The 27,029-nt window shown below is 38.2% G+C and overlaps 1 protein-coding gene across 2 annotated transcripts in view; it reads left to right on the plus strand.

The window, feature by feature from the left end:
* The window catches only part of CARD11 (caspase recruitment domain family member 11), a 2,459,919-nt gene that overhangs the window by 1,574,307 nt on the left and 858,583 nt on the right, over positions 1-27,029 (plus strand). For both annotated transcript variants that reach the window (XM_044089102.1, XM_044089103.1), the window contains exon 7: positions 2,493-2,618. In XM_044089102.1, the coding sequence (XP_043945037.1) occupies positions 2,493-2,618 (126 nt within the window). The remainder of the gene's footprint in view (positions 1-2,492; positions 2,619-27,029) is intronic.

A 27,029-nucleotide genomic window follows, 5' to 3' on the forward strand; every position in this document is an offset into this window, starting at 1 on the left:
AATTTGTTCAACGATTGCCATTGGCTTTGGTCAAAAGAGGTGTGTGGAGAAGAAGAGAGGTGACTGGGGTAAATCCCGACTATCTGTTTGGCTGTTAGTTTTACATTGTCTCCTATGGAGAACCAGCACTATCACCATAGCCATTGGTTCTGAATTCATGGAGGATGCCAAAGGCAGAGAAATGATTGGCTGGTGTATCTTTTAAAAACACTATCAGCGTAGTTATGTTTTACGATCTGAAGAAAGCTGAATAGCCAAAAGCGCTTATCGGATTTTGTTTCATTACTTTTATATTTAGTCCATGTTTTGTTTGTTTTATTAAATTGTTCATTTGGAATCAAAATTGTTTATTTGAATTCCTAGGAGTCTGGACTGCCATGGTGGTATATCAAAGTTCTTTCTCTTTATTACTGGAAGATTTAACAGGGACTTTGGCTATGGCATTAGGAGGTATTCATTCCCTCTACAGCTGGTGCTGTTTTCTTAGATCCATGGTTGGGCAGACTACAGTAATACTTACTGTATGCTTCCAGCATTCTAGTTTTCATATATCCCATCATTAGAGTTTAGCAGGGTATAGCAAACTTATTTTTGAAGTTCTTTAATATGGAGCCAGGGCTTGATCACTGGTTTTGGAAATATTTTAGAAAAGTAATTGTCAAACAAGATACTGTCACTTTTGTGTTAGTATCTGTTTTAGTCCAAGCCATTTGAAAAATTCCTGCTTATTCGGATATGCCATGAATTAATTTCCATTCTGTTATTATTGCAGACAGAAGCCTTCCTCCCTTCCTTTGTTGTCAGATCATGCGTCTGCTAACTGTAGTAGTCATAGCTGTCTTCTGTGCACATACAGATGAACTGCTACTTTTTCATCTCCAGTGCCCTTATTCTAAATTTCTCCAGCATACTCTCTCTCTCTATAAATATATATATATATTTATATATATATATATATATATATATATATATATATATATATATATATATATATTGAGAGAGAGAGAGAGTGATTGCTGTTGCAGTAAACTCTATCAAGTATATTTTTAATTGACAGCGTTTACTATTATGTTTTTTCAAAAGCACTAATGTTCAAGTGCAGGAAACGTTGAAGCAAGAAATATTGTGTATCTTGTTGTGTACAATGTGGCTGTTCAAAGGTAAGTGGGGTTTTATTCCAGTGACAAAGCTTTTGAATATATTAAACGTTTCAACATCATTAAGTGCACGGATGTATTGTGTTAGCTGGTTAAAGTTTTAGTTCATGTTTCTTAGGGGATGTGTGTGTGTGTGAGACAGGGATAGGATTACTCGGGTTAAGGTTATAGCAATTGGTAGGTTAGGTAATAGGTTTAATGCTGCGTGTGTTGGTTGTTGTATGTCAAGTGTGTGTATAATTAACTTACGTAGTTTTACCAAAAGGAAGGTTTTTTTTTGGTAAGGTAATGTGTAGGGTTATGGACAATGGCAGGGCTAGAATTTTCACATGGGAGTAAGGTGGTACAGGGTTGTTTTACTGCCTGATTGATATATGTATATATATATATATATATATATGTGTGTGTGTGTGTGTGTGTATGTATATATATATGTGTGTGTGTGTGTGTGTATGTATATATATATGTGTGTGTGTGTGTGTGTATGTATGTATATATGTGTGTGTGTGTGTGTGTATGTATATATATATGTGTGTGTGTGTGTGTGTATGTATATATATATGTGTGTGTGTGTGTGTGTATGTATATATATATGTGTGTGTGTGTGTGTGTATGTATATATATATGTGTGTGTGTGTGTGTGTATGTATGTATATATATATATATATATATATATATATATACACATTATAAATAAATTATATTAGTTTTCTGCTTTATAATCTTTCTCTGTCTTTAATATCACTCTTCATACAGTGTTAATTTTTCTACTTTAGCGTAAGATGTTAACATGTTGTTCTGGGCTGAATGTGAAATTAATCCATTGTGATTAGTGCTCTAGCCTCCTAAACAAGTTAAACAATGGAAAAAATTGCAGGAATAAACCACATGTAGGATAAATATAGAGTTAAAGCATGGTATCCCCCTGACATGCCCATTGCAGAGGTAATCTTGTGTACAATTCTTGTAAGAACAAGACCTTTATGATACCTACTGCACTTGACCTACGGAAGGAAATGAGTGGTAACAAAGACTCCCTAAACATGCTAACTAGATCTTCAAAAGCAAAACAGACAAATGAATGTTAGTTTTTCATGTTTATCCATGACTGGGTTAATGCCCAACAGTGACAATATCAGATACCATGTTATCATTTTAAGAATATTTTTTCACTTTACCTTTATATTGACTTATATTTTTTCATTTTACTGATATTTATTCACTTTACCTTTATATTGACTGATATTTATTCACTTTACCTTTATATTGACTGATTTATTCACTTTACTTTTATATTGACCATTTCTTCTGATTTACTTTCTTTGTTCCTTTTAGTACCTAGAGGAAAAAGAAGACTTGGAGTTGAAATGCTCAACCCTGATCAAAGATTGTGAAATGTACAAACACCGGATGAACACTATCATGATACAGCTGGAGGAGGTTGAGAAGGAGCGAGACCAGGTATTCTGCTAACTTAGCCATAGTTAAATGCATAAAATGTTGATTTATAATTGTCTGCTGATTGATTTCTAGTGTTATTGTTCATTACTTGCAAGATAAATTCCTCCCACACAAAATGAATGCAGCTGCTGACATAAAATAATTCGGGTACTACAGAGAAGTACGACACAAGGTAAGAACCTGAGAAATAAATGCTATTCAGGGTGATAAATGCAAGCACATGCAAACATAAATACCTAAGGAAGTACAGCATGTTCAGTGACTGTCTACTTACAGCTTAGTGAAAATGATGAAGGATACATAAAAGAGAAATACTGCAGTGCTGAGCATTTCTTGAATGTCACACAGATGGTAGCATCTTTATTATTAGTTTATTCCTTTGATAAATAGGTAGGTCAAATGTACGGCATATCCCTTTGTGAGGCAGACATGAGAACACTGAGTGATTCTGTGAGTTGCTAAGAATCCCAGTTTGCAAGCCTGTAAAATGTCATGGAGAGTTTGGTCTATAGGTTTCCAGCTCATTTACAGCTTCTTGTTCTATCCTGTAAGGTATATTGCTAGACTGAATCACCCAGGATGTATAAAAAGTTACAGGTAGGAAATACTATTTCTAGTAGAAGTACAGCTTTAAAGTTTCTGCCAACTCAGGCCCCAACTACAGTAAAAAGAGAAACTGAACATGTCAGTAAATGGTCGACCCCCCACCATTTCTCACTCTTCCTTCCACTGTTGTTTCCTCAGTATTGTAATGGGAGTTTGGGGGTGCTGTATGTGCAGTATTGTTATGGGAATCTGGGGGTACTGTAGGTGCTGTATTTTAATGAGAGTTTGGTGGTGCTATATGTGCAGTATTGTAGTGGGAGGTTTGGGGTGCTCTATGCAGCTGTGGTACCAGTACTTGGTAAGGTATCGAGATTTATTTACCACTTCCTACTAGTGGAAGTACACTGTCCTTATTTGTGAGTCCTTCCTTTTTACAGAGGAGCAGTGTAACAGCTTTTAGGGTAATTAGCCTGTGTACTTATCTTTTCAGACAGGCTGCAAAGTCATTCAGCTTTAGTTACTTTAACTACAAGCATTTGTATTTGAAATTACTTTAAGCTGCTCCCTGGGAGAGTGTAGTGCAGGAAATGCTGACAATTTATCTGTTTAATTCTCATCAGTCATCTAAACCACATTATTTTTCATTTCTGCTCAACTTTTCTTAGATGTTACTTTTGAACATTATACCGCTGTATATCTGTAGTGAAAGAGGTGGACCACTGATCTGAAAGTATCCGATTGTTGATATTTCTGGCAGTCTCATTTTGTCATTATTTTATGTTAATGCTTATTATTTTATATTTCTAGTATTCTACATGTATTTCTTGCTGATTGCAGTGATGTTAATGGGATATATATATGTGCCAAAAATGGTGTAGCTCTTTGAATGTTATGTCTGACTAATGTTATCCCTCACATGTGTTTCTGAATATTTTTATATATTATAATATTTTCTCCCTTGCATACCAATATAAATGATCTTGTCTCAGTATGGCTAACCTAGTTAGCAATAAATATAATGTAATGTAATATAATAATGACCCTCTTTTGTCACTGAGGTGGTATGCAAGTCAACACATTCACTGCCATGAGGCCCAATTTTGTAGTGCTTTATCAGCTTCCTTTGGCTATCTACTTGATTTGCATTTGGATGGCGCAGTGGTGCAGAAGTAGCATTGTTGCCTCACAGCAAGAGGTTCTCTGGTTCGATTCTCGGCTGGGGTGCCTTCTGCGTGGAGTCTGCATGTCCTCCCTGTGTTCGTGTGGGTTTCCTCCGGGTGCTCCGGTTTCCTCCCACATTACAAAGACATGCGTCTGGAGCATTTTTCCCCGGGCCTCTGCTGAAAACTGGCTTCGTTCCAAGTCAGACTTTCCTGGTTAACAAATGTTAAATAAAAATAAAAATAAAAAAAACTTTAATAGTGTCACATTCAGTGATACTGATATTAATAGCCTGTGAATGCATGGATGGACATCTTTTTTTTTTATGATAAAACATTGTATACAAGAGTGAATTAATGCTGTCAGCATGTGGGTCAAATTTAGAAGAAATGAATATCACAGAAAAGCTCTGTTGACTTAGAGTGGGGTTAATAGGTCTGTACCTGTAACCAAAAGCAACACCTATTAGCCAAACTGGTGTGGTACAAAATGAAAATGTAGGTTGAAAAGACGTTCCAAATTCAGTTTATTCCAAATGATAAAAACGGTCAAGCGCTTTCACCAGTAAGGCTGGACTTCATCAGAACCATTAAGACACTCTGTTTAAATAACATAGAACAACCAATAAGAACACTTAATGCAAAAACACGTAGTTAATGAGTTAAAAGTACAGGAACCGTATGTATTACTAAAAAATATGTATGACGTGGTACATAAAGTAAAAATAATGAATTGTTAAACGGTACACAATTCATAATTCTAAAGCACTATACTTTAAAAAAAAGGCATAATAGAAATAAATTCATTAATACCAGGGGTGTGGGCTGCATTTAACTTTATTTGCCATTTCATTTCTGCTCTCTCAAGTGTGTTAGCCCAATCACCACTTATTTAAACGGAGTGTCTTAATTGTTCTGATGGTTCTGATGAAGTCCAGCCTTACTGGATGAAAGCGCTTGACTGTTTTTATCATTTGGAATAAACTGAATTTGGAACGTCTTTTCAGCCTACATTTTCATTTTGTACCACGCCAGTTTGGCTGATAGGTGTTGCTTTTGGTTTCTGGTACTGTTTTCGCCTATTTACACTACTGTTTTTTTTTTAGGTCTGTACCAGTCTTTCTCTTCATAGAAGCAGTCATATTATGCAACGACTGGCCGTTAACATTCAAAAAGTAGCACTCTGATTTTTCCGCCCAGCAAGCTTGCCCATTGTAAATCCGAGCATATAACAATGGAAAAAGTCCGAACACCCAGACTTTTTTCCATTAATATATGCTGCACCTTTTTCACTTTTCTTCATAATAAAGAATGAAATCCAGACAGTATGGAGAGAGAGGCATGAAGGAGAGAATACAAGGAACATCAGATACATTATGTAAAACGAAAGACACGGACTTGATTTTCCTTGTACGTTCTCAATTTGGTCTCTTTTGTACCTGCCAACTGTCCGGATTTCAAACTTTATTTATATTTTATATTAAAAAAAAAAAAAAAGCAACAAAGATGCGTAAGCATGCGCAGCACATCAAGAAAGCCCCAGGATGGAAGACCACCACAACGCCATTATACAAAGACATTATTTAAGAAAAGTAAATATTTTTTTTCTTAAATAATGTCATTGTATAATGGCAATAACTGATTCCGTGGTATGGTATAGTGAAGATGTATCCATGTTTGGCTTTGGTTAATCCCTTGGGCTTCATCCTCAAGATTAAACCACACCAATGATGGGTAAACCTTCAGTATACCCACCCACATTATCGGTTATTGCTGTATTAAATACCACCTTTTGTTTTCCCTGAAATCAGGCTATAAGCTTAGTGGGGTCTATCTGGTGACACAGAAACAAAATAACTAAAAAATAAAGTATGATGGTTTCTAAGGTATTATCTGAAATATTAGAATGTGCAGATATCTAACAGAAAAGATGGGATTTTGCAGACCCAAGTACTTAACTGAGGATCTGTGCTGATGAGACTGGATTGTGAAAAAGTCATGACACGTGTGTGTGTCTGTGTGTGTGTGTGTGTGTGTGTGTGTTGGGGGTCATTTGGAATCTATGAAGACAGTTTCCTGCTTCATACGTGACTCAAAGTTTATGTCCTGAATAGATGGAAGAGTGTCCCTAATAATTTTCTCAGCCACTTTCACCACCCTTTGGAAAGACGTCCCATCTGAAACAGAACAGCTTCCATACCATACCAAAAAACTGTTTGACAAGATGTTTTTTATAGTGCTCCCATAGAAGTTTGGAGAAAGGGAGGTGGAAGGCTTGGTCTTGTCATTCTTTGCAGAAAATGGAGACACTGTTGCACCTGCTTGACAATGGGATTTGTGTTTATGGACCATAACAAGTCATTTGTGATATGTACCCCTAAGAATTTGGTGCTTTTTACCCTGTCCACTATTTCTCTGTGGATTGTGAGTGGACGGTGCACTCCATGGTTCCTTTTGAAGTAAATAGTTATCTCCTTGGTCTTGTTCATGTTCAGTGCCAGGTTATTGTTGTTGCTCGAGACCCACAGCTGTTGTGTCATCTGCAAACGTAATTATGTGATTCGAACTGTACCTGGACATACAGTAATGGGTTATCAAAGTGAACAGCAAGGGTCTCAAGGCACAACCCTGTGGTAACCCAGTGCTCATAATCATGCTGTCCAAGGTTCATGTATATTGCCTGGGTCTGTTTGTTAGTAAATCTACTATCCAATTGCACAGTGGGGTGCTGATACCCAGTTGAATCAGTTTCTTTATCAGATGCGGGGATGACTGTGTTGAAGGTAGAGCTGAAGTCTATGAATAGCATATAACAGATCATAAGCTTAGTGGGATCTACCTGGTTAAACCAAAACAAAATAACTGAAAAATGAACTCTGATGGTTACTAAGGTAGTATCTAAAATAGCAGAATGTGCAGATATCTTACAGAAAGGTGGTATTTTGCACACCCCAATGCTAAACTGTTGATCTGTGCTGATGAGACTGCATTGTGAAAAAAGACATGAATGTGTGTGTGTGTGTGTGTGTGTGTGTGTGTGTGTGTGTGTGTGTGTGTGTGTGTGTGTGTGTGTTGGGGGGGAGCTTTTGGAATCTATGGAGATAAAGTGTGACAGCCTTGGCAGTCCCTCCATGTCCGTTAACACAAACGTATTCACAGTGCATAGTCTCAAAGATGCTTCAGTACGGTAAAGACAAAGTCAGAATTGTCATCATTCAGGAAAAGATCACCTCATTCAAAAAACTATGCCTTTGTGTTCTGCTTGTTATGATGTCTGGAATCGTTCTTTGCGTGGGCATTTTTTCAGCTTTGAATTAAAAGGCAACTCTTTTTGCATCTGGTCGTTACACAGTGGAATGCCCTTGGTACTTTTTTATATACAATTGTTTTTTTGCTCTATCATTGTAGAACAATATAGGAAAGAAAGAAAGAATTGTTTTGACATATCTGTCTCATTGAGTTATTTTAACTACTTTGAAAGAAGTCCTGATACATTCTCTTTCGGTCTTTCTTTTGCATTACCTGCCCAAATCAAAGTTTTTTTTTTTTTCATTCCAGGTTATACAGTTTCTGACCCTGGTGTGAACAGAGCATAAGCCAGAATGTAACCCCTGAATAGTTATGGCCTTGACGATTCCTTCTCTGTATTCTGATGATCATGCTTTTCATAGTTAGTATCTCTATGGTTCAAGGGCTCGTCATCCCTGTAGTGCATCTCCACTGAAGAGTAACACGGTGCACATTATTGGGTATGTTCCGGCACTGAAACCAGTTAGTTGCAAAAAAGTTACAGTTTTTTGGATCAACCAGCCAAGTACAGTAGAGAGTTGATTATCTGAAATGTCAATTATTTAAAATCAGCCTTCCAAAGTTTCCCGGTAGGAAAAATCATGAAGTCTGAATATGTAAACATTATACATATTCACTTGTGTGTGTTTTTTGAGCTTGTAGCCCACTTGTGTGTGAATAATATTCTTTATTGTCCATTGGAATCACTGAATGGTTGAAAAGGGTATTCTCTGCATGTAGAAAAAACAAGATTTTAGAATTTTTTTTTATCATTTTCAATTATATGAACTACCATATAGGTTCATAGGTAGGTACTAAGCTATCAGCCCTAGGGCTTATAGAAGCCTAGCCAAAAAGGTACCCTGGCTTTCGCCACCCAAGAAAATTATTTTCCTGTGCCCCTGTCGAGCAGAGCCACAGAGGTGATCCCCAGGGTGAATTTCCTATTTTCCATCCAATCATCAAGATTTTTCTTGAAGAGTGCTAATGAGAAGCTTTGTTTGATAATAGATAGGTAGTTTGTTCCAGAGTATGAGAAATCTCTGGGACAGGAATTTATCCCTCCAGCATGTTCTGATTATTGTGGTGACAAGATTTAAGTCCCTAGAGCGTGTAGCTTGGAGGGATTGGGATTTCCTTAAGTGGAGCATGTCCAACAGCTCTGGGCTTGACATAGCTTTTATGTTATGCAGAGATCGCCTCTGAGTAGGCGATATGCGACGGAGTAAAGCTGAAGTTTTTTGAGACGTTCTGCATACGGCATCTGTTTGAGGCCAATAATCCTCTTTGTTAGGTACTTCTGCTGTCTTTCCAGTTGTTGTAGATGTTTTGTGAGGTACATACCAAAAGGGTTGTTGCACTCTATAATGGGTCTAATGAGAGATGAGTAGAGGGGAACAATGACCTCTTTTTTCCTGGATGAGAAACCTTTTTTGATGAGGTGCACCATGTAGAAGGATTTCCTGACTACTGTGGCGATGTGAATATCAAAGGAGAGACTACTGTCCACCTGTGTCCCAAGGTCTCTTATCACACTTTCGGTGTTAAGTAGATTACCACCTATGTGGTAGCTCATGGGTGCAGAGTTTTTACCAAAGGGGATGACAGTGCACTTTTTGGCATTGAGCTTGAGGCCATGGCTTTGACACCAGACATATGTCTCAGTGAGGCCCTTTTGTAGGACGTCCACATCATTAGGAGTTTCAATTATGGCTCCTAGTTTGCCAACATCTGTGAACTTCGTTAGCCAAAGACCTTCTGTGTTAGCCTGTACTTCAGAAAAGTAGATACCAGACAGGAGAGGACCCAGGACTGAACCCTGTGGTACTCCACTTGTCACTGGTCTGAAGTCAGATTTGAAGTCTGCTACTTTCACAGTGTGGATTCTGTCAGTGAGCCAGCTGGCAACCCATCTTGTGACATAGGCATTTATACCTAGTTTAGTGAGTTTATCTATAATTCCAGAGTGGGGGAGGCTGTCAAAAGCCTTGGCGAGATCTAGATAGGCTGTGTGAACCCCCTTAACCTTATCTAAGTCTTTGGTGACTGCTTCAAGGAAGTCAGTCAGGTTTAGGAGACATGATCTGCCTTTTACAAACCCGAACTAGGTGGGGTCCAGTATTTGGAGATTACCAATGTCTTTGTTTATAAGTTCCATGATGATATGTTCCATGGCCTTGCAGGCCAGGCTCATTAGGCTGATGTGGCGGTAGTTCCTGGGATCCGTGGTGGATCCCCCTTTGAGGAGTAGGATAACTGTCACAGTGCACCATTCAGTGGGCACAAAGCCTGAGGCGAGGCTATGATTGAATATGGTGCTTAGGTGGGGTGCCAGTTCATTCTGTAGTTCATGTGGAATGCAGCCTGGGATGTTGTCGGGTCCCACGGATGCTGTGTTCTTGACTTTGGAAAGTGTGCTTTTTACCTGTGCAGCCGTGATTACAGGAACTTTGCATTCTTCTGGTATAGAGTTGGGCCTTTTAAGGGGTGATCGGGGGGTAAAGTTAGCACTGAACCTATCTGCCATGATGTTGGTGATATCAGTTGGTTCTGTATATTTATTGCCATTGTGTTGTAACTCAGAGCAGGTCTGAGTGTTGCCATTGAGATTCTTGACATATCTGTAGAATGCTTTGTGGATGTCTTTAGAATCAGTGGTGTTTCTGTTTTCACAACTAGCTTTGGAGGACTTTATGAGGGATCTCAGCTTCTTACTGAGGCTCTCCAGGGAGTTCTTCCAGTCATGGGATTTTACTCTTTTTTGCAACAGTTTCTTTCTTCTGTTGTAGAGTTTGTTTATGGCAGGTGACCACCAGATTGGCTTCCTTTTTTTAGAGGATAGCATCTTGGTTAGGGATAGCATGATCCATGCACTTGTGTAAGTGCTTATAAAGTGCATTTGTGTAGGATTCAGCAGCCATACCTCTATTGTCCGTCTGCATGGGTGTTGGGAAGTTTGCTACGTCTGTCTTAAGAAGCGTGAAGTTGGCTTTGGAGAAATTGTTTATGTTGGTTTCCCTAATGGGTGGGTGGGGGCAGGATGAGGCTGTCCAGGCTGATTAGCTTGTGGTCGGATCTGACCAACGAGGAATTGACCTCTGGTGTGGAACACCGGTCACCCATATTGGTAATGACCAGGTCTAGGATATTGCCACCTTTGGTGGGAAATTACTTTGGATAATCAACTCTCTACTGTAATTCACCTTTTATTTTTATTTCACTATGCAAATGACATTATTCAAAACAAAAATCCACCATGAGATATAATAATAATGTGTGTGCCATTAAAATGTAAAAAAATAGAAATGTGCAAAGAGCTGACACTAAATCAGACAGTTTTGTGATTAGTGCATTCAGCCATTCTCAGTGTGGTTTCCAAATCCTGTAGTGAATTGTAGGTTACTTATTAAGAATCCCATAAGGGTGTGTATGCAGATTTTCATGTTATTTGGCACTGCTTTTTGAGGTGCTGCCCTTACTCTAAAGTTAATGTTTGCTTACCTGCTAGCTCCTGCATGTCAGACTGGTAATTTGTATGACAATTTGGCACAGAGGTTTATGAGCATGGCTGATATACCCTTGAGCAATTCTGGGTTTGATTCCAACAACATACCTTTACCTATTGCATGACCCTGATAAAGTCAGTTAACCAGAGAGTGCTTCTGTACCAATCGTGGAATGGGCCCATATGGACAGACAGTGCTTCTATACTGAACTTGGAATGGCTCCATGTGGATCAGCATTGTGCCATATTTAACATGCATTTTTTTTTTGGGGGGGGGGTTGATGCCTCCAAAGATTTACTGAACTCAAAAATAAATACATTTATGGAATATATGAAATATCTATCATTTCCATCCATTAAGAAGCTGCTGAAAAATAATTTCAACCAATGCAGCCACCAGCATAACAAATTCTTCAAGGTAACTTGGTAATAACATGGAAGCGATAGACCCAGAAGTTTATGCTTTACATTATGTCGTCAGGACTGACTAAAAAGATTAAAGCTTTCTAGGGGGCAGTGTTTCTCCATCTGTTTATGACATATGTAAGATATTTAATATATCTAATTTCAGTCTGATTTACTTTTTATTAAAAATAACTTCCCTGAGTACTCTATGCCTAAAATGAATTTGCCATGTTATACCCACCCCCTTCTTCAGTAGAAACCAGGGTTGTGAGGAACCAGTTGATATATATGTGACCAATTTAAGGAACAGAACTAAAGACATTATCTCTTTGTATGTTTCAGAGCTCAAAGACAGACTTATATGGTAACCATTTGAAATGTCGGAACCCACTAGAATGAACATATATGAAGTCCGAGTTGCCATTTCTCAGAATATTCCCTTTTCTGCAAGGTGTGGCAATGTCACAGTTGGCATATATAAGTTTGGGGGACTGGAGGGTGCAGGGGCTCTTGCCCCCCCCCCCGCAAAAAGAAATTTAAAGCAGAAGAGTTTTTGAGATTCGCTCTTCTCTGTTTTCAGTCTTTTTTTTCGGCTTTTTAGTACATGGCATTTCAAGTGCTGACATTTCAATAGGGAGCCAAATGTCTGAGGCATAAAAATGCCAAAGTATGAAGTAAATAAACTTTTGTCTGTGTCTCATTTGAGAAGGCGGCAGTGTGTGTATTGCAGATGACCTAGTTCATGTCTTGGTGTACTGACGAATTGGTAACGTGAGGTTAGGCTAAATCATCTACTTGATCAGCAGATCGGTGAGAACCTTTGAAACATGTGTGTATACAATTAAGGCTGCAGTTTTTTGGTAAAGAACAGAACAGTATTTTGATGGCAAAATGTAATAAAAAAAATGAACAAGCACAGGAATCTGTCTAGTTTCAACCTCACCACCATGAGTGAGGAGATAAAAATAATAAAAAAAAACAGAGAAACTATAGTCTTAAAACTTCACTGATGAGCTCAGTCACAATAATTTCCAAAAATCATGAAAGCCAGGTACTCTTAAAATGCAACAAGTCTTTATTCATCACAGACAAGTCATCCTCAGTAACAAAAAATCAGAAATATTTTAACAATGTTAAACACATCAGAGGATTTACATTCATAACTCAGGGAAGGACCAATGGGACACAGACCATCACTGATTTAAAAATGTATGTGAGAAAGTTGAATTTGAAACTTGTATTTCATGAGAAAAATAACATGGGGGAAGATAAACCCGTTAAAGAAAAAAAATTAAAAGACCCAGTGCATCCCACACTTGCAGCCTTCGAGACAAAATGTGAACTTGACATAAAAAACAACAAAATGTAAGTTTTATAATATTTCAAAGGATGAAATATTTTCACTTAAGAATTTATGTACTGATAGAACTAGGTATGTTATGAAGGCTGACAAGGGTGGGGGCATATTTGTTGCAGATACTGACAGTTATATAATGAAAATAGAGGACATGTGGAGCTCACCTGATTTTTATTTTAAACATTCCTTTGAGGAGGTTAAAACTGCATATGTAGAATGGAAACATAAGCTAACCACAATATTTAATGAAGAACTTATTAGTGAAAACTTTTTTGAGTATTTTAACATGCCTCACCCTAACTTACCTTGTTTTTTCAGGATTCCCAAACCCCATAAGAATAGGGAAGATCCACCTTATAGACCTGTTATTACAAGTGGAGGTTCCATGTCACAGACCACTGCCATATAGTTAGATTTTATTCTTCAGCCTCTTGCTGAAAATAACTCATCTTTTATTTTAGATTATCTTGATTGTTTAAGAAAAATAAAAGAAGTGTATGCCAACAAACAAAGCATTTTGGTACCTATTGACATTGAAGCCCTATACACTGTGTTACCACACAAGTACTGTTTTGAAGCAGCTACAGAGGTTTATAGCAGAAATAACAATGCTACACAAGGGCAAACTGTATGCTTGGGAAAGCTAATAAACTTGGTGTTGAGTTAGTTTTTTTCAGTTTCAATGGCCAGGCTTACAAACAGATGAGGGGGATAGTCATGGGTGCAGCTATGGCCCCTGGCTTGGCCAGTGTAGCCTTAGGAAAGTGAGAGGAGGAATTTGTACTACAAGCTGAATACCAGAGATTTATGACCAGCTACCTTTGCTTTACTGACAATGTATTCATAGTCTGGCAAGATGATAAATCTAAACTACAAATCCAATATTGACATCCACCAAAAGAATACGAACAACTAAGCGCTTTCGCCAAGGATAACAAACCAAAGGCATCATCAGATGATGCCTTTGGTTTGTTAACCTTGGCGAAAGCGCTTAGTTGTTCGTATTCTTTTGGTGGATGTCAATATTGGATTTGTGGATTACTGAGCATTAAACTGCTATCGGCACCATTGTTTTGGTGGGTTTTTTTCTTTTTTTGCATTGTTTTAGGTCGTTGACCTGTTTCATTTAATAAATCTAAACTCACTGAGTTTATCCATTATATCGATACGTCCACCTCCTTTCTGAAATTTAGCACTTCCATCAGATTGGAGTCAGTGCATTTCCTTGATATGCACCTTACACCTTACATACCCTCCTTTATCTCTCTCCCATTCCCACCTCCACCATTAAAAAACTACTCCAGAAACTTAAACCTATTACCCTCGCAGCTGACAATATACCTGCGCACTTCCTAAAACTAGCCACTGACTCCTTATCCTACCCCAATCCTTATCAGCCATTCTATCTAGGAATCCTATGTCCCCCAGCTCTGGAAAGTTTCTTATATTATTCCCCTTCACAAAGGAGGTAACTCCTATGACTTCTCCAACTACTGCCCCATATCCTTTTTATCCCCTCTTTCTAAACTTCTTGAGAAATGTATTCACATACAAATCATGCAATTCCTTACTACGTATAACCTTCTTTCCCCCACAAAACATGGTTTCTGTCCTCACCATAGTACAACCACTACCCTCCTCTCTTTTACTCACCAAGTGAACCAATACAGAAACGAAAACAACTTTGTTTCCACCATATTCCTAGACCTATCAAAAGCACTTTATATGGTGTCACACCAAATACTCTTACATTCACTAGCCACCCTATGCTTTGCTCCTGCCACTATTGACTGGTTCACAAACTACCTCCCTAACAGACAACAGTCAGTTCTATGTCAAGGGGTTTTATCTTCCCAACGTCCAACATCCATAGGTGTACCACAGGGCTCTATCCTGGGTCCACTTATTTTCTCTATCTTCACAAACAACCTTACTTCTGCTACCCAGCAGGCCTCACTCATACAGTATGCAGATGACCCAACACTTATCTGCGCATCCCCATTCCCTACCACCTAGCAAAAGCTCACCCTAGAATCCTTTACTGCCATAGAAAAATGGATAACAAATATTCAGCTTATTCTCTACCCAAACAAGACCAAGCTACTTCTCTTCTCTCCTAATAAATCCAAACCCAACCCCTCTCTTTTACTATCAACTCTATCAGTGGCACTGTCATTTCTCCAACTAGTCATACTAAACTCCTTGGGGTAGAAATAGATAACAACCTTTACTTTGATGCCCACATAGCCCAAACCATAAAATGGTGCACAAAAAAATGGGAACTCTCTGTAGACATAAAAAATGCCTTACAGACAAGGCAAGAATCACCCTCGCCCAAACCCACCTTCTATCCACTTTATTGTATACTGCACCTATCTTAACTCAAACCAGAAAAGCTGATCTTGCCAAACTTGAGGTATGCTATAATAGCATTGCCAGGTTTGCTAGCAACTCTCCCTACAGAACCCATCACTGTCTGGCCCTTAGAAATTTACATTGGCTAGAGCTCCCACAACTACTTCGCTATCAACAACTTCACAGCCTTCAGCATCCTCTCATACCCTGAAAGAACTCCAGCCTTAAATCACCTATTATCTCACTGTTCTACCTCTCACACTCTTAGGTCTTCTAACAAGTCTGTCCTTACTGTTACTAGAGCAAACAACACAGCAGGAAAGGCACTTCTATCCCACACCACAGCAAAGGCCTAGAACAGCATCCCTGCTTCTGTTACTTCTGCATCTTCTACCCAAACCTTCAAACACTTACTCAAACTCCACCTTACTAAAAACTGGATATGTCCATGTATAACATAATCTACCACTACATTTCCCCCTCTATCCTTTACCAAACTCTTAGCTGTTTCATCATCTTGACTATCTAATGCCTATTAACTTGACAATCAATTAACACTAGGGAATTTGTAATTATACATTTTAAGTCTACTGTATATTTAATGTGTTCACTGACATATGAAACATGTTGGCTTGTTTATTTTCCTTCAGATTTTAATTACTGTTGCTAAACTGTGAAGATTTTTCTCCCCAGGCCCTCAAGGAGATAATATTAGAGAATTTGTAAATTTGCTTATCTGGGCTACTGTACTCTTAATGTTCTCCCTGATATAATGTATGAATGTGTTTGCTTGTCTTTAGCCTAATGATGTTAAGTATTGTTACTAAACTGTGGAACTTTTCTCCCCGGGCCTCCGCTGTAAATGGACCTCTGTCCAGTTGGACTATCCAGGTTAACAAATGTAAAATAAAAAATAAATACATAAATATGACTGTCAGTACTGATAAAGACAGAGGAAAATTAATTAGTACCTTACACATGAAACCAACAAGAGTGAACTGCTTACTTCACAGAAATAGTATGCAACCAGAAAAAAACTAAGCACAATGTAATAAAATCACAAGCCTACATATTAACTTGCATTACCACAGATAATGATTTCTTAACCAGAGGATATGAAACAAACATGTTACATATGATGCCTTTTGGTATAACTTTGCAATGAGGCCACCCTAACTCAAAAGAAGTTAAAGTAAGGACAGTTACATTCTAACTTACACTTGACATTTCAGTGGAATTAAAGCCATTATTAAGGAGAACTGGGCCATCCTCACTGACAATCAGCAGCTTGTAAGGATTTTTGTAGATCACCCTACTTTTATATAGAAAAAGAGCAGAAGCATGTGTAACTATGTGGAAAAGAAAATAAGGACCCCCAGGATGACATGAGCACTAAAATCTTTGGGCCACTTAACTGCACTGTCTGTGAATATTTGATGGAGTGCGACTCAGAGTGACCCTATCTTAAAATGATGGTGAAATTTTCAGCGGGTGGTAACTGTAATACTGAAAAGGTTGTATATAGGGCCATGTGTAATGTTTGCCTTGCATTTTATGTGGTTAAGACTATGAATAAACTGAAAAGCAGGATTTCAGGTCATCTTTCTGACATCAGACGTAAATGCCAGAAGAACACCCCAGACATTCTGGTTTTAAATTTATCATCTGGACTGTGTGGTGATGGATGAGCTTGAAGGGGATATCAGTGGTGTTTTGAATAAAAAAGAATTATGCTGGCAATTGAAATTAAATGCATTCAGAAAACCAGGACTTAACTGTTAAGAGTGTGTTGAATTTACATAAGCTGCCACACAATCTGTAAAGGTTTTTAGGGAATTTTTTGTGGAATATTTTATGTACTAAAAATACACTAAATAATAAAAATAATATTTGCAACATGTATAAATATAAATAAATATATAAATAATATTTATAAATAAAAAAAATATATATATATATATATATATATATATATATATGTATACTGTATATAAATGTTTAGTTACTTTAACCTAAATTCTGCTTTAATAAGATTCATTGCATCACACCAGAGATTTTTCATGTCACTGTTACCATGTTAATATTGGTATAACTCCCCCATTTACCACACTGGTGGACACTCATACACACTTTTATACATTACTAGTTTACTTCATCCACTGTTTTCTGTATTTTGTGTGTTTTTTCTACTAGTTTTCATTGTATAAACATGTTTTGGTAGCTGTAAACGTAAAAATTGTCATTACAGGGTTTTTTTTTGTTTGCAATTCTGATCTAATAACTTAGTTTTTTATGCATACTTATACACATGGATGGATATTCACTAGATATTATTAGACAGATATATTTTTTATGTAACAGCATTTATCTCAACAAGTCTGTTTCTTTTTCATTCTCTTCAGATATTTTGTTATATTTATGCTGTCCTGATTTGATTATGTTTATGGTTAGATAGCTGTGTGGTTTTCTTGATTTTAGTTCTTGCCACAGACCAGATGAAAGCTTTATTGCATTAGTTTGCTGAAAGCAATTTTAGTTAAAACTCGTTTAATGTATATGTTATGCTGTTCGTAATACCTGATTTTGGAATGTGGGTTGCAAACAGATAGATAGCATTTTCCTTAACTAGGCTTTAGTTTGATCTAATCAGTAGTAATGCATGTGGGTGGATACCTGCTGTTCTAAAATGCACTTTTATTCTCCTGTTTATATTTGCTATGAATGGGCTGGTTTAAAATTAAACAGTATATATATATATATATATATATATATATATATATATTTTTTTTTTTTTTTCCACACATACTTCTAAGTATATAAAAGCTAATATATTTAACCTTGTTAAAATATTTCTAATTTTCTTTTTCCTGAGGATCACTTGTCTGTGGCGAATAAAGGCTTGTTTTGGAACTCTACCTGGGTTTCATGATTTTTGGAAATTATTGTTACTGAACTCATCAGTGAAGTTTCAAAACCACTAGTTTCTCTGTTTTTTTTTAACACTTGATAAAAACAATGCTTTAAACAGTATGACAACAAAGAAAGCTTCCAGTATGCATTAGATTTATGATTTAGGTGGAAATGAGAAATGTTCATCTCAACAACAGCCATTTTTGTTCAAGGTGTGGTTACTAGCAAGATAAAGAATGATATACAGCTCTTAACAGACAGTGGTCAAGCCAGCCATTTCAAATAAGTGTGCGCAAGTCAAGAAAGAAAAAAAGAAAGGACATAAGTCTTTATTACAAGTAATTGATGGAATAAAAGTTAATTATTGTGCAAACTGTAACGTATTTGATACCTACACTGACTAAGAAAAGGCATAAAGTAACTTGCCTTTGAATGCTGGTGATTTATATTTTGAGAATATGCATAACAATTTCTTTGGAGAGCTCAGAATTTCCAGTGCAGATGTGTATAAATTGCATATTTGTCATATTTTATGGGGGCTAAATATCAATATTGGTATAACATTCAGTCATCCTGAGCTTAAGAGTTTCACTGTCCAAGTAAAATGCTTCATTAGGAGTATGTTCTGGGCATGAGCTGAAACCAGAAGGTCAGATAAAGCTTTGTTATACATACAAAAAACATGAGTACAATATTTTCTTTCAAGATGTATCATTTTAGCAGCTTAACATTTGGAAAAAGTGCTTGTGAACTAATTGACATTAATAAGTGACTTTCCAGTGTTCATACACAAAAACAGTTGAGTAAAGATTGTAGTACAGTCAGACACAGTGATACACAAGGTCTCAGATTGTAATAGAGATAGTAATTCCACATTGCGGGAGACAGTGATGTATGCATTCACAGAGAATGTGATTCAAACATACAGGAAGGGAGTGTTGTACACATTCACAGAAGTAGTGCTTCACACATTCAGGAAGGAGATGATGTACACATTCAGCATGGATTTACACATTCAAACAGGCAGAGATTCACATAAGCAGAAAGGCATTCACAGAGACAGTGATTTGCACATTCAGGAAGGTGGTGATATACGCATTCACATAAGCAGTTAATCACACATTCAGGAAGATGGTAATGTACACATTCACAGAGATAGTAATTCACGCATTCAGGAAGGCAGAGGTGTACACATTCACAGAGATAGTAATTCACACATTCAGGTAGGCAGTGAGGTAAACCTTCACAAAGGGAGTCAATTACACATTCAGGAAGGTGATGTTGACATTCAAAGTGACTGATTCACACATTTAGGAAAGCAATGATGTACACAGTCACAGAGATAGTAATATAAACCATCAGGAAGGTGGTAATGCAGACATTCACAGAGATAATTGAAATGGAAGATTTGTCAACCCCTAATATGCATCTATTAAGTTCAATTCACAGACAGTCAAAGATTCTGAATGCAAATATATTATTAGAATAGTATCATGATATGGAATGTCTCAATATAGAGAGATTCAACCACATCCACAGACACAAGCCCTTTTATGTTTTGTAAAATTAAAAAAATATATATAAGAGGTTTAAAGGGTTTACTATCAAATGACTGAAAATCGAAAGACTGAATCCCAAAAAGACTCAAAATATTGAATGATGGAATTTGCCCCTTCTCCACTGTCGTGCAATCTTGGAGTTGGTGTGTGTGTGTGTGTGTGTGTGTGTGTGTGTGTATATATATATATATATATATATATATATATATATATATATATATATATATATATATATATATATATATATATATATATTTATTTAGCCGGGAGTGTGGGGGGCACAGCCCCCCACATGAGGAGAGCAGGGGGGCTTGCCCCTTGCATTAAAAATGTATTCAATATTTTGAATTTTCAATCTTTTTGGGATTCAGTCTTTTGATAGTAAACCAGTTTAAAGCTTTCATAACTGTCATAAAAGCCACACACCCATTTTCAAGGTAAAAAAATAAACAGATGCAGATGGGATGATAGCTTAAAACATTTCTCATGCAATTATTTTGGCATGGTTTATGTGTTCACATTCAACAAGCTTATCTCCAACTATGTTCCATGCAAGTACGTGTTCCATAAAGTGCAAGAAACATAAATTGTTTTCAAGGTTGCATAGTTGGCACATCATCGACGATGCAGTGATGCAGAGGTAGCATCTCACAGCAAGAGGTTCTCCGGTTCGATTCTCGTCTGGGGTGCCTTCTGTGCAGACTCTGCATGTCCTCCCTGCATTCATGTGGGTTTCCTCTGGGTGCTCCAGTTTCCTCCCATGTTACAAAGACATGCACCTGGAGCATTTCTCCCTGGGCCTCAGCTGAAAACTGGCTTGTTCCAAGTCAGACTTTCCTGGTTAACAAATGTTAAATAATTTTAAGCTAGAAGTTTTATAAAACAAGCATTAAAGAAATATATATCCACTAAAGTTCCCCCTTTTGATAATTTTGGACTGTGATGCTTTATATTATTTTGAATTATATAATTTTCGAACATGTAAGTTCTGAGATGTTTTTGTTCAGGTATAACAAGCATTGCATGTGTTCTTTTCCTCACAAAACAGACTATTAGCAGTTTTAATAGGAGAATATACAATATTAAAGGTAAAAATAATTAAACTTTACATTATACTGGTACCAACATTTCCGAACATAGTACTGAACTACCAAAATGAGGTCCAGCTAGGTTCAGTTTTAGTCATTAATGGCCAGTTGTTCCATAAAATCAACCTCTTTTTCTTGTTTATTGTGAAAGTCTGAAACAAACGTACAGCACCATTTTCCAATCAGATGGCAAACTCTGCCCATTCAGGCCAGTGTGTAATCAAGAGCTATTTGATTTTGTAAGGTGGTGGCTCAGACTTCAGTTAGGTCTCTGTCTGCCATGCAAATGTGTTCTGATGTCTTATTCGCCATTTCATCTAATATAAGGGACAACTGATTTACTTCATGCATAGTTTGCAAAATGCCGTACTGCAGAGAAAAGAGAGCGATTGCTGCTCAGCAGGGCATACGGCCGTCTTATTGCGCAGCCTTCCTGCAGGTATAGAGAGAGAATGAAAAAATAGCTGGTGTCATCTGTCTGACATAACAACAACCCAGGCAGTTTCTGGATAACCAGGGGTAGGCACAATCTCCACAGGCATAGTAAAGATTGTCTAATATTTTAATGCACTTTCTCAGTCATATGTCTTCAGTCCAAGCTTTACCAGTATAGTCTCATCACAGGTGTTATTGCAACTGCTGTAACCTACTCGCACAGTTCCTTCTGTGGCTTAACAACTATCACCTTCTGTCGATGCAGCCAATTGGTAATGTAGTTTCTTAGTCCAGTTTGTATTGTTACACTAAATTTGGTTTTCTACAGCAATTTGTCTTTCTAAATCAGTCGGTTGCACAGGGACAGATAGTATTGGAATGCCCAACTTGGCATCATGAGTAGCAAATCAACATGCCCAGCAGCAGGAACATTTAGATCAGCTGCATATTGATGCAGCGTTCGAAGAAACACATTTTCTCTCACATTAATTGGAAGCATTAGAAGGAGGAGACTTAGTGGTGTCATCAGAAGGAGGAGTGGTGCTATTTTCTGTCAGCTTGGGAGATGTCGTGCATGTTTTCTTGCAATGTGAAGTGTGAACCCAATTCAGTTTTCTGGTGAGGTCCCTTCCACATTGGCTCCAAAGAAAATTTGCTTTGGAACACCTTCACATAAACCCAATCAGCTGGCTGTAAGTCATGCCAGTGAAATGTTGCTGGTGGTGGAAGTGCCTCTTTGGTGCCTTTATGACAGTCTGTAAGATAGAAATAAGTTTTGAATAATAGTTCAGCAAAGCTTTATTGGTAAATACCAGTTCAGAGTTTCACACTGGTGAGGAAGATGGCATTCTCATGGGATGAGCCGATATGAATTTCATGAGGACTTAATTTACGAGAAGTGTTTATAGTTCCTTGCATACCCATCTGAGCCAGAGGCAAAGCATCTGTCCATTATAGCCCCATTTCACTATAGACTTTGCTAATTCTGATTTCAAGAATCTGGTTAGACCTTTCAACAAGACCACATGACTGTGGGTGATGGGGACACTGTAACTGTAAGCAAATTTTTAACATAACACCAAACACATTTTCTTAACAATTTCAAAATTAAAATGGGCACCTTTATCTAAAGTAATACTATGACATACACCAGATCTAGGAATAAATTCTTTTAACAATGCCTTCAATACTATTTCAGCATCACACTTAGCACATGGATAGGCTTCCAACCATGCAGAAAAAACACAGACAACCAAGCTATATGAAAATGTAGCACATTTTCTCATCTGGAGAAAATCCAGCTGTATATTTATAAAGGGCCCCCAAGGCTGAGGCAAAACAGGGGATGTAGTCTTTACAGGAGGGGCAATATTAAATAGATTTCACAATTATTAACATAATGGGTGACTAGAGACTGAGAAGGAGGGGCAAACCAGTCCTGGTGAATAAGATCAAGAAGTCCGTGCCGACCAATGACAGATGCTCCTACATATCCACAAAACAAGCAGCACCAGAATCACCCATTCTAAAGACTTAAACCATGCCTGTGATATGAATCGGACCTGCTGGAGAGATAGGTATGTACCCAGAGACTACCTCTCCTCTGGAACAGGCTCTTCAACCATGTGAAGCAGAGTTCTTCTGTAACCCAGTTCGTGTAATGTGGACAACTGGATGGGGAAAAGGAAATTCATCCCTGGCTTAGCACCTGTAAACAAATGATTTTAAACAAACATTTAATATTTATTTAATTATTCATTAGGGGTATCATTATTGGTTGTTTTAAAATTAAATAGAATAAGGTATTGGTTGTGTAATTAAATGTTTTAATATAAATTAATAATGATGTAAGCACTGGTCATCTGATGAAGTCAATGAAAAAGACAAAAACGCATGTGGTGATTGTTAAGGCGTTCATGTGAACTGTTTCGCTCGTTCGTTTTTGGAATTCTACATGTCTAATAAATTTATTTTAACATTGGAGGTCTCCACTACTGGCTTTGTACACACTTATCAATGTACTAGAACTTGTCAGAGATTTGGGATGCATGGCTAGGCTTAAAAAGGCCCCTGTGGTCATTAGCCTAGTACACACCTATGAACTTATGAATGAATGCAATTTGGTATGCCTTTACCAGCCAGGGTAGTACAGCTAGATGTGCAACTATGCTGCCACCAGGGTGTCTCCATATTAAATCAGCATACTTTATATGACCTACACTGAGCCACCTCTTTTTCTCAACCTCTAAAGCTTCATTCAATAAAGTAATCAAATCATTAAATCTACAAGGATTGTCAGCTTTCCTAGATGCTTCCTGCATAATAAAAACAAAATTTTAGTGACAGTGACATCCAAACCAGCAGTTTGCTTGGCTGCCTGCTGGTTACCTTTCACAGTGACAGTGTTTCCTTTTATAGGAGTATTCACTTTAACTACAGCTAAAACATTTGGTAACAGCAAAGCATCTAATAAATCTTTTTACAAACTTTCCATTTTTTATTTCAGTACCTGTGGATGTTAAAAATCCACTCTGTTTCCACAGTTCCCCAAAATCATGAGCCATCCTGAACCCATAACAGCTATCGATATAAATGTTCACATCTTTATCTTTAGTTGTTTTACAGGCTTTGGTTAATGCAATCAGTTCAGCAACTTATGCAGAAGCAACACCTTTAAGTCTTTCCTGACATGGTACTGTATTTTCAGTACATATAGCGAGGCCTGCAGTAGGGTTTCCATTTCTGTTTCTTTCACATGATCCATCCATGAAGAAATCCATTTTTGCATTGTCCACTGGAGTACCTCTTAATTCAAGTCTAGTAGAAAGTGTATGGTCAGCCAAAATTACACAACCACGTGGTTCTCCATCGCCTGTTGTGGGCAGGAGGGATGCCAGGTTCAATACCTTGCATCACTCAATGATGATTTAAGGGTTAGAAACAAGCAACTATTCATATTTAGTTAACCCGTTGGCTGAAAGATGCTGCATCTTAGATTTAAGCAACAGCACAGATACCACATGAGAAACTGCAACTGCATGTTTGTGTCCTACGAGCAATGCTGCAGATGTTCTACCGTCAGTGCAGCTGTACATTTGTGTCCTAGGACCAATGCTGCAGATGTTCTACCGTCAGTGCAGCTGTACATTTGTGTTCTAGGACCAATGCTGCAGATTGTTCTACCATCAGTGCAGCTGTACATTTGTGTCCTACGACCAATGCTATGGATTGTTCTACCGTCAGTGCTGCTGTACATTTGTGTCCTACGACCAATGCTATGGATTGTTCTACCATCAGTGCAGCTGTACATTTGTGTCCTACGACCAATGCTATGGATTGTTCTACCATCACTGCAGCTGCACATTTGTGTCTTACGACCAATGCTATGGATTGTTCTACCATCACTGCAGCTGTACATTTGTGTCTTACGACCAATGCTATCGACTGTTCTGCCATCACTGCAGCTGTACATTTGAGTCCTACGACCAATGCTATGGATTGTTCTACCATCACTGCAGCTGTACATTTGTGTCCTACGACCAATGCTATCGATTGTTCTACCATCAGTGCAGCTGCACATTTGTGTCTTACAACCAATGCTATGGATTGTTGTACCATCACTGCAACTGTACATTTGTGTCCTACGACCAATGCTATGGATTGTTCTACCATCACTGCAGCTGCACATTTGTGTCTTACAACCAATGCTATGGATTGTTCTACCATCACTGCAGCTGTACATTTGTGTCTTACGACCAATGCTATGGATTGTTCTACCGTCACTGCAGCTGTACATTTGTGTCTTACGACCAATGCTATGGATTGTTCTACCATCACTGCAGCTGCACATTTGTGTCTTACAACCAATGCTATGGATTGTTCTACCATCACTGCAGCTGTACATTTGTGTCTTACGACCAATGCTATGGATTGTTCTACCATCACTGCAGCTGCACATTTGTGTCTTACGACCAATGCTATGGATTGTTCTACCATCACTGCAGCTGTACATTTGTGTCTTACGACCAATGCTATGGATTGTTCTACCATCACTGCAGTTGTACATTTGTGTCTTACGACCAATGCTATGGATTGTTCTACCATCACTGCAGTTGTACATTTGTGTCTTACGACCAATGCTATTGATTGTTCTACCATCACTGCAGCTACACATTTGTGTCTTACGACCAATGCTATGGATTGTTCCACCATCACTGCAGCTGTACATTTGTGTCTTACGACCAATGCTATGGATTGTTCTACCATCACTGCAGCTGTACATTTGTGTCTTACGACCAATGCTATGGATTGTTCTACCATCACTGCAGCTGTACATTTGTGTCCTACGGCCAATGCTATGGAGTGTTCTACCATCACTGCAGCTGTACATTTGTGTCTTACGACCAATGCTGCAGATAGTTCTACCGTCAGTGCAGCTGTACATTTGTGTCCTAGGACCACTGCTACAGATAGTTCTACTGTCAGTGCAGCTGTACATTTGTGTCCTAGGACCAATGCTGCAGATTGTTCTGCCATCAGTGCAGCTGTACATTTGTGTCGTCGGACAAATGCTGCAGATTGTTCTGCCATCAGTGCGGCTGTACATTTGTGCCCTAGGATCAATGCTGAAGATTGTTCTGCCATCAGTGCAGCTCTACTTTTGTGCCCTCGGACCAATGCTGTGGATTGTTCTACTGTTAGTGCAGCTGTATGTTTGTCCCCTAGGGCCAATGCTGCAGATTGTTCTACCATCAGTGCAGCTGTACATTTGTGTGCTAGGACCAATGATGCAGATTGTTATACCGTCAGTGCAGCTGTACATTTGTGTCCTAGGACCAGTGCTGCAGATTGTTCTACTTTCAGTGCAACTGTACATTTGTGCCCTCGGATCAATGCTGCAGATGGTTCTACTGTCAGTGCAGCTGTACATTTGTGCCCTCAGACCAATACTGCGGATTGTTCTACCATCAATGCAGCTGTACATTTGTGCCTTATGACCAATGCTACAGATAGTTCTACCATCAGTGCAACTGTACATTTGTGCCCTAGGACCAGTGCTGCAGATTGTTCTACCATCAGTGCAGCTGTACATTTGTGTCCTAGGACCAGTGCTGCAGATTCTTCTACCGTCAGTGCTGCTGTATGTTTGTGTCTTATGACCAATGCTATGGATTGTTCTACCATCACTGCAGCTGTACATTTGTGTCTTACGACCAGTGCTATGGATTGTTCTACCATCACTGCAGCTGTACATTTGTGTCTTACGACCAATGCTATGGATTGTTCTACCATCACTGCAGCTGTACATTTGTGTCTTACGACCAATGCTATGGATTGTTCTACCATCACTGCAGCTGTACATTTGTGTCCTAGGACCAATGCTACAGATTGTTCTACCATCAGTGCAGCTGTATGTTTGTGTCTTATGACCAATGCTATGGATTGTTCTACCATCACTGCAGCTGTACATGTGTGTCTTACGACCAATGCTATGGATTGTTCTACCATCAGTGCAGCTGTACATTTGTGTCCTAGGACCAATGCTACAGATAGTTCTACCGTCAGTGCAGCTGTACATTTGTGTCTTATGACCAATGCTGTGGATTGTTCTACCATCACTGCAGCTGTACATTTGTGTCTTACGACCAATGCTGCAGATTGTTCTACCATCACTGCAGCTGTACATTTGTGTCCTAGGACCAATTCTATGGATTGTTCTACCATCACTGCAGCTGTATATTTGAGTTCTAGGACCAATGCTACAGATATTTCTACCATCAGTGCAGCTGTACATTTGTGTCCT

This window comes from Protopterus annectens, chromosome 12.part0, assembly GCF_019279795.1.
Source record: "Protopterus annectens isolate FY-2018-M chromosome 12.part0, PAN1.0, whole genome shotgun sequence".
NCBI lineage: Eukaryota > Metazoa > Chordata > Ceratodontiformes > Protopteridae > Protopterus > Protopterus annectens.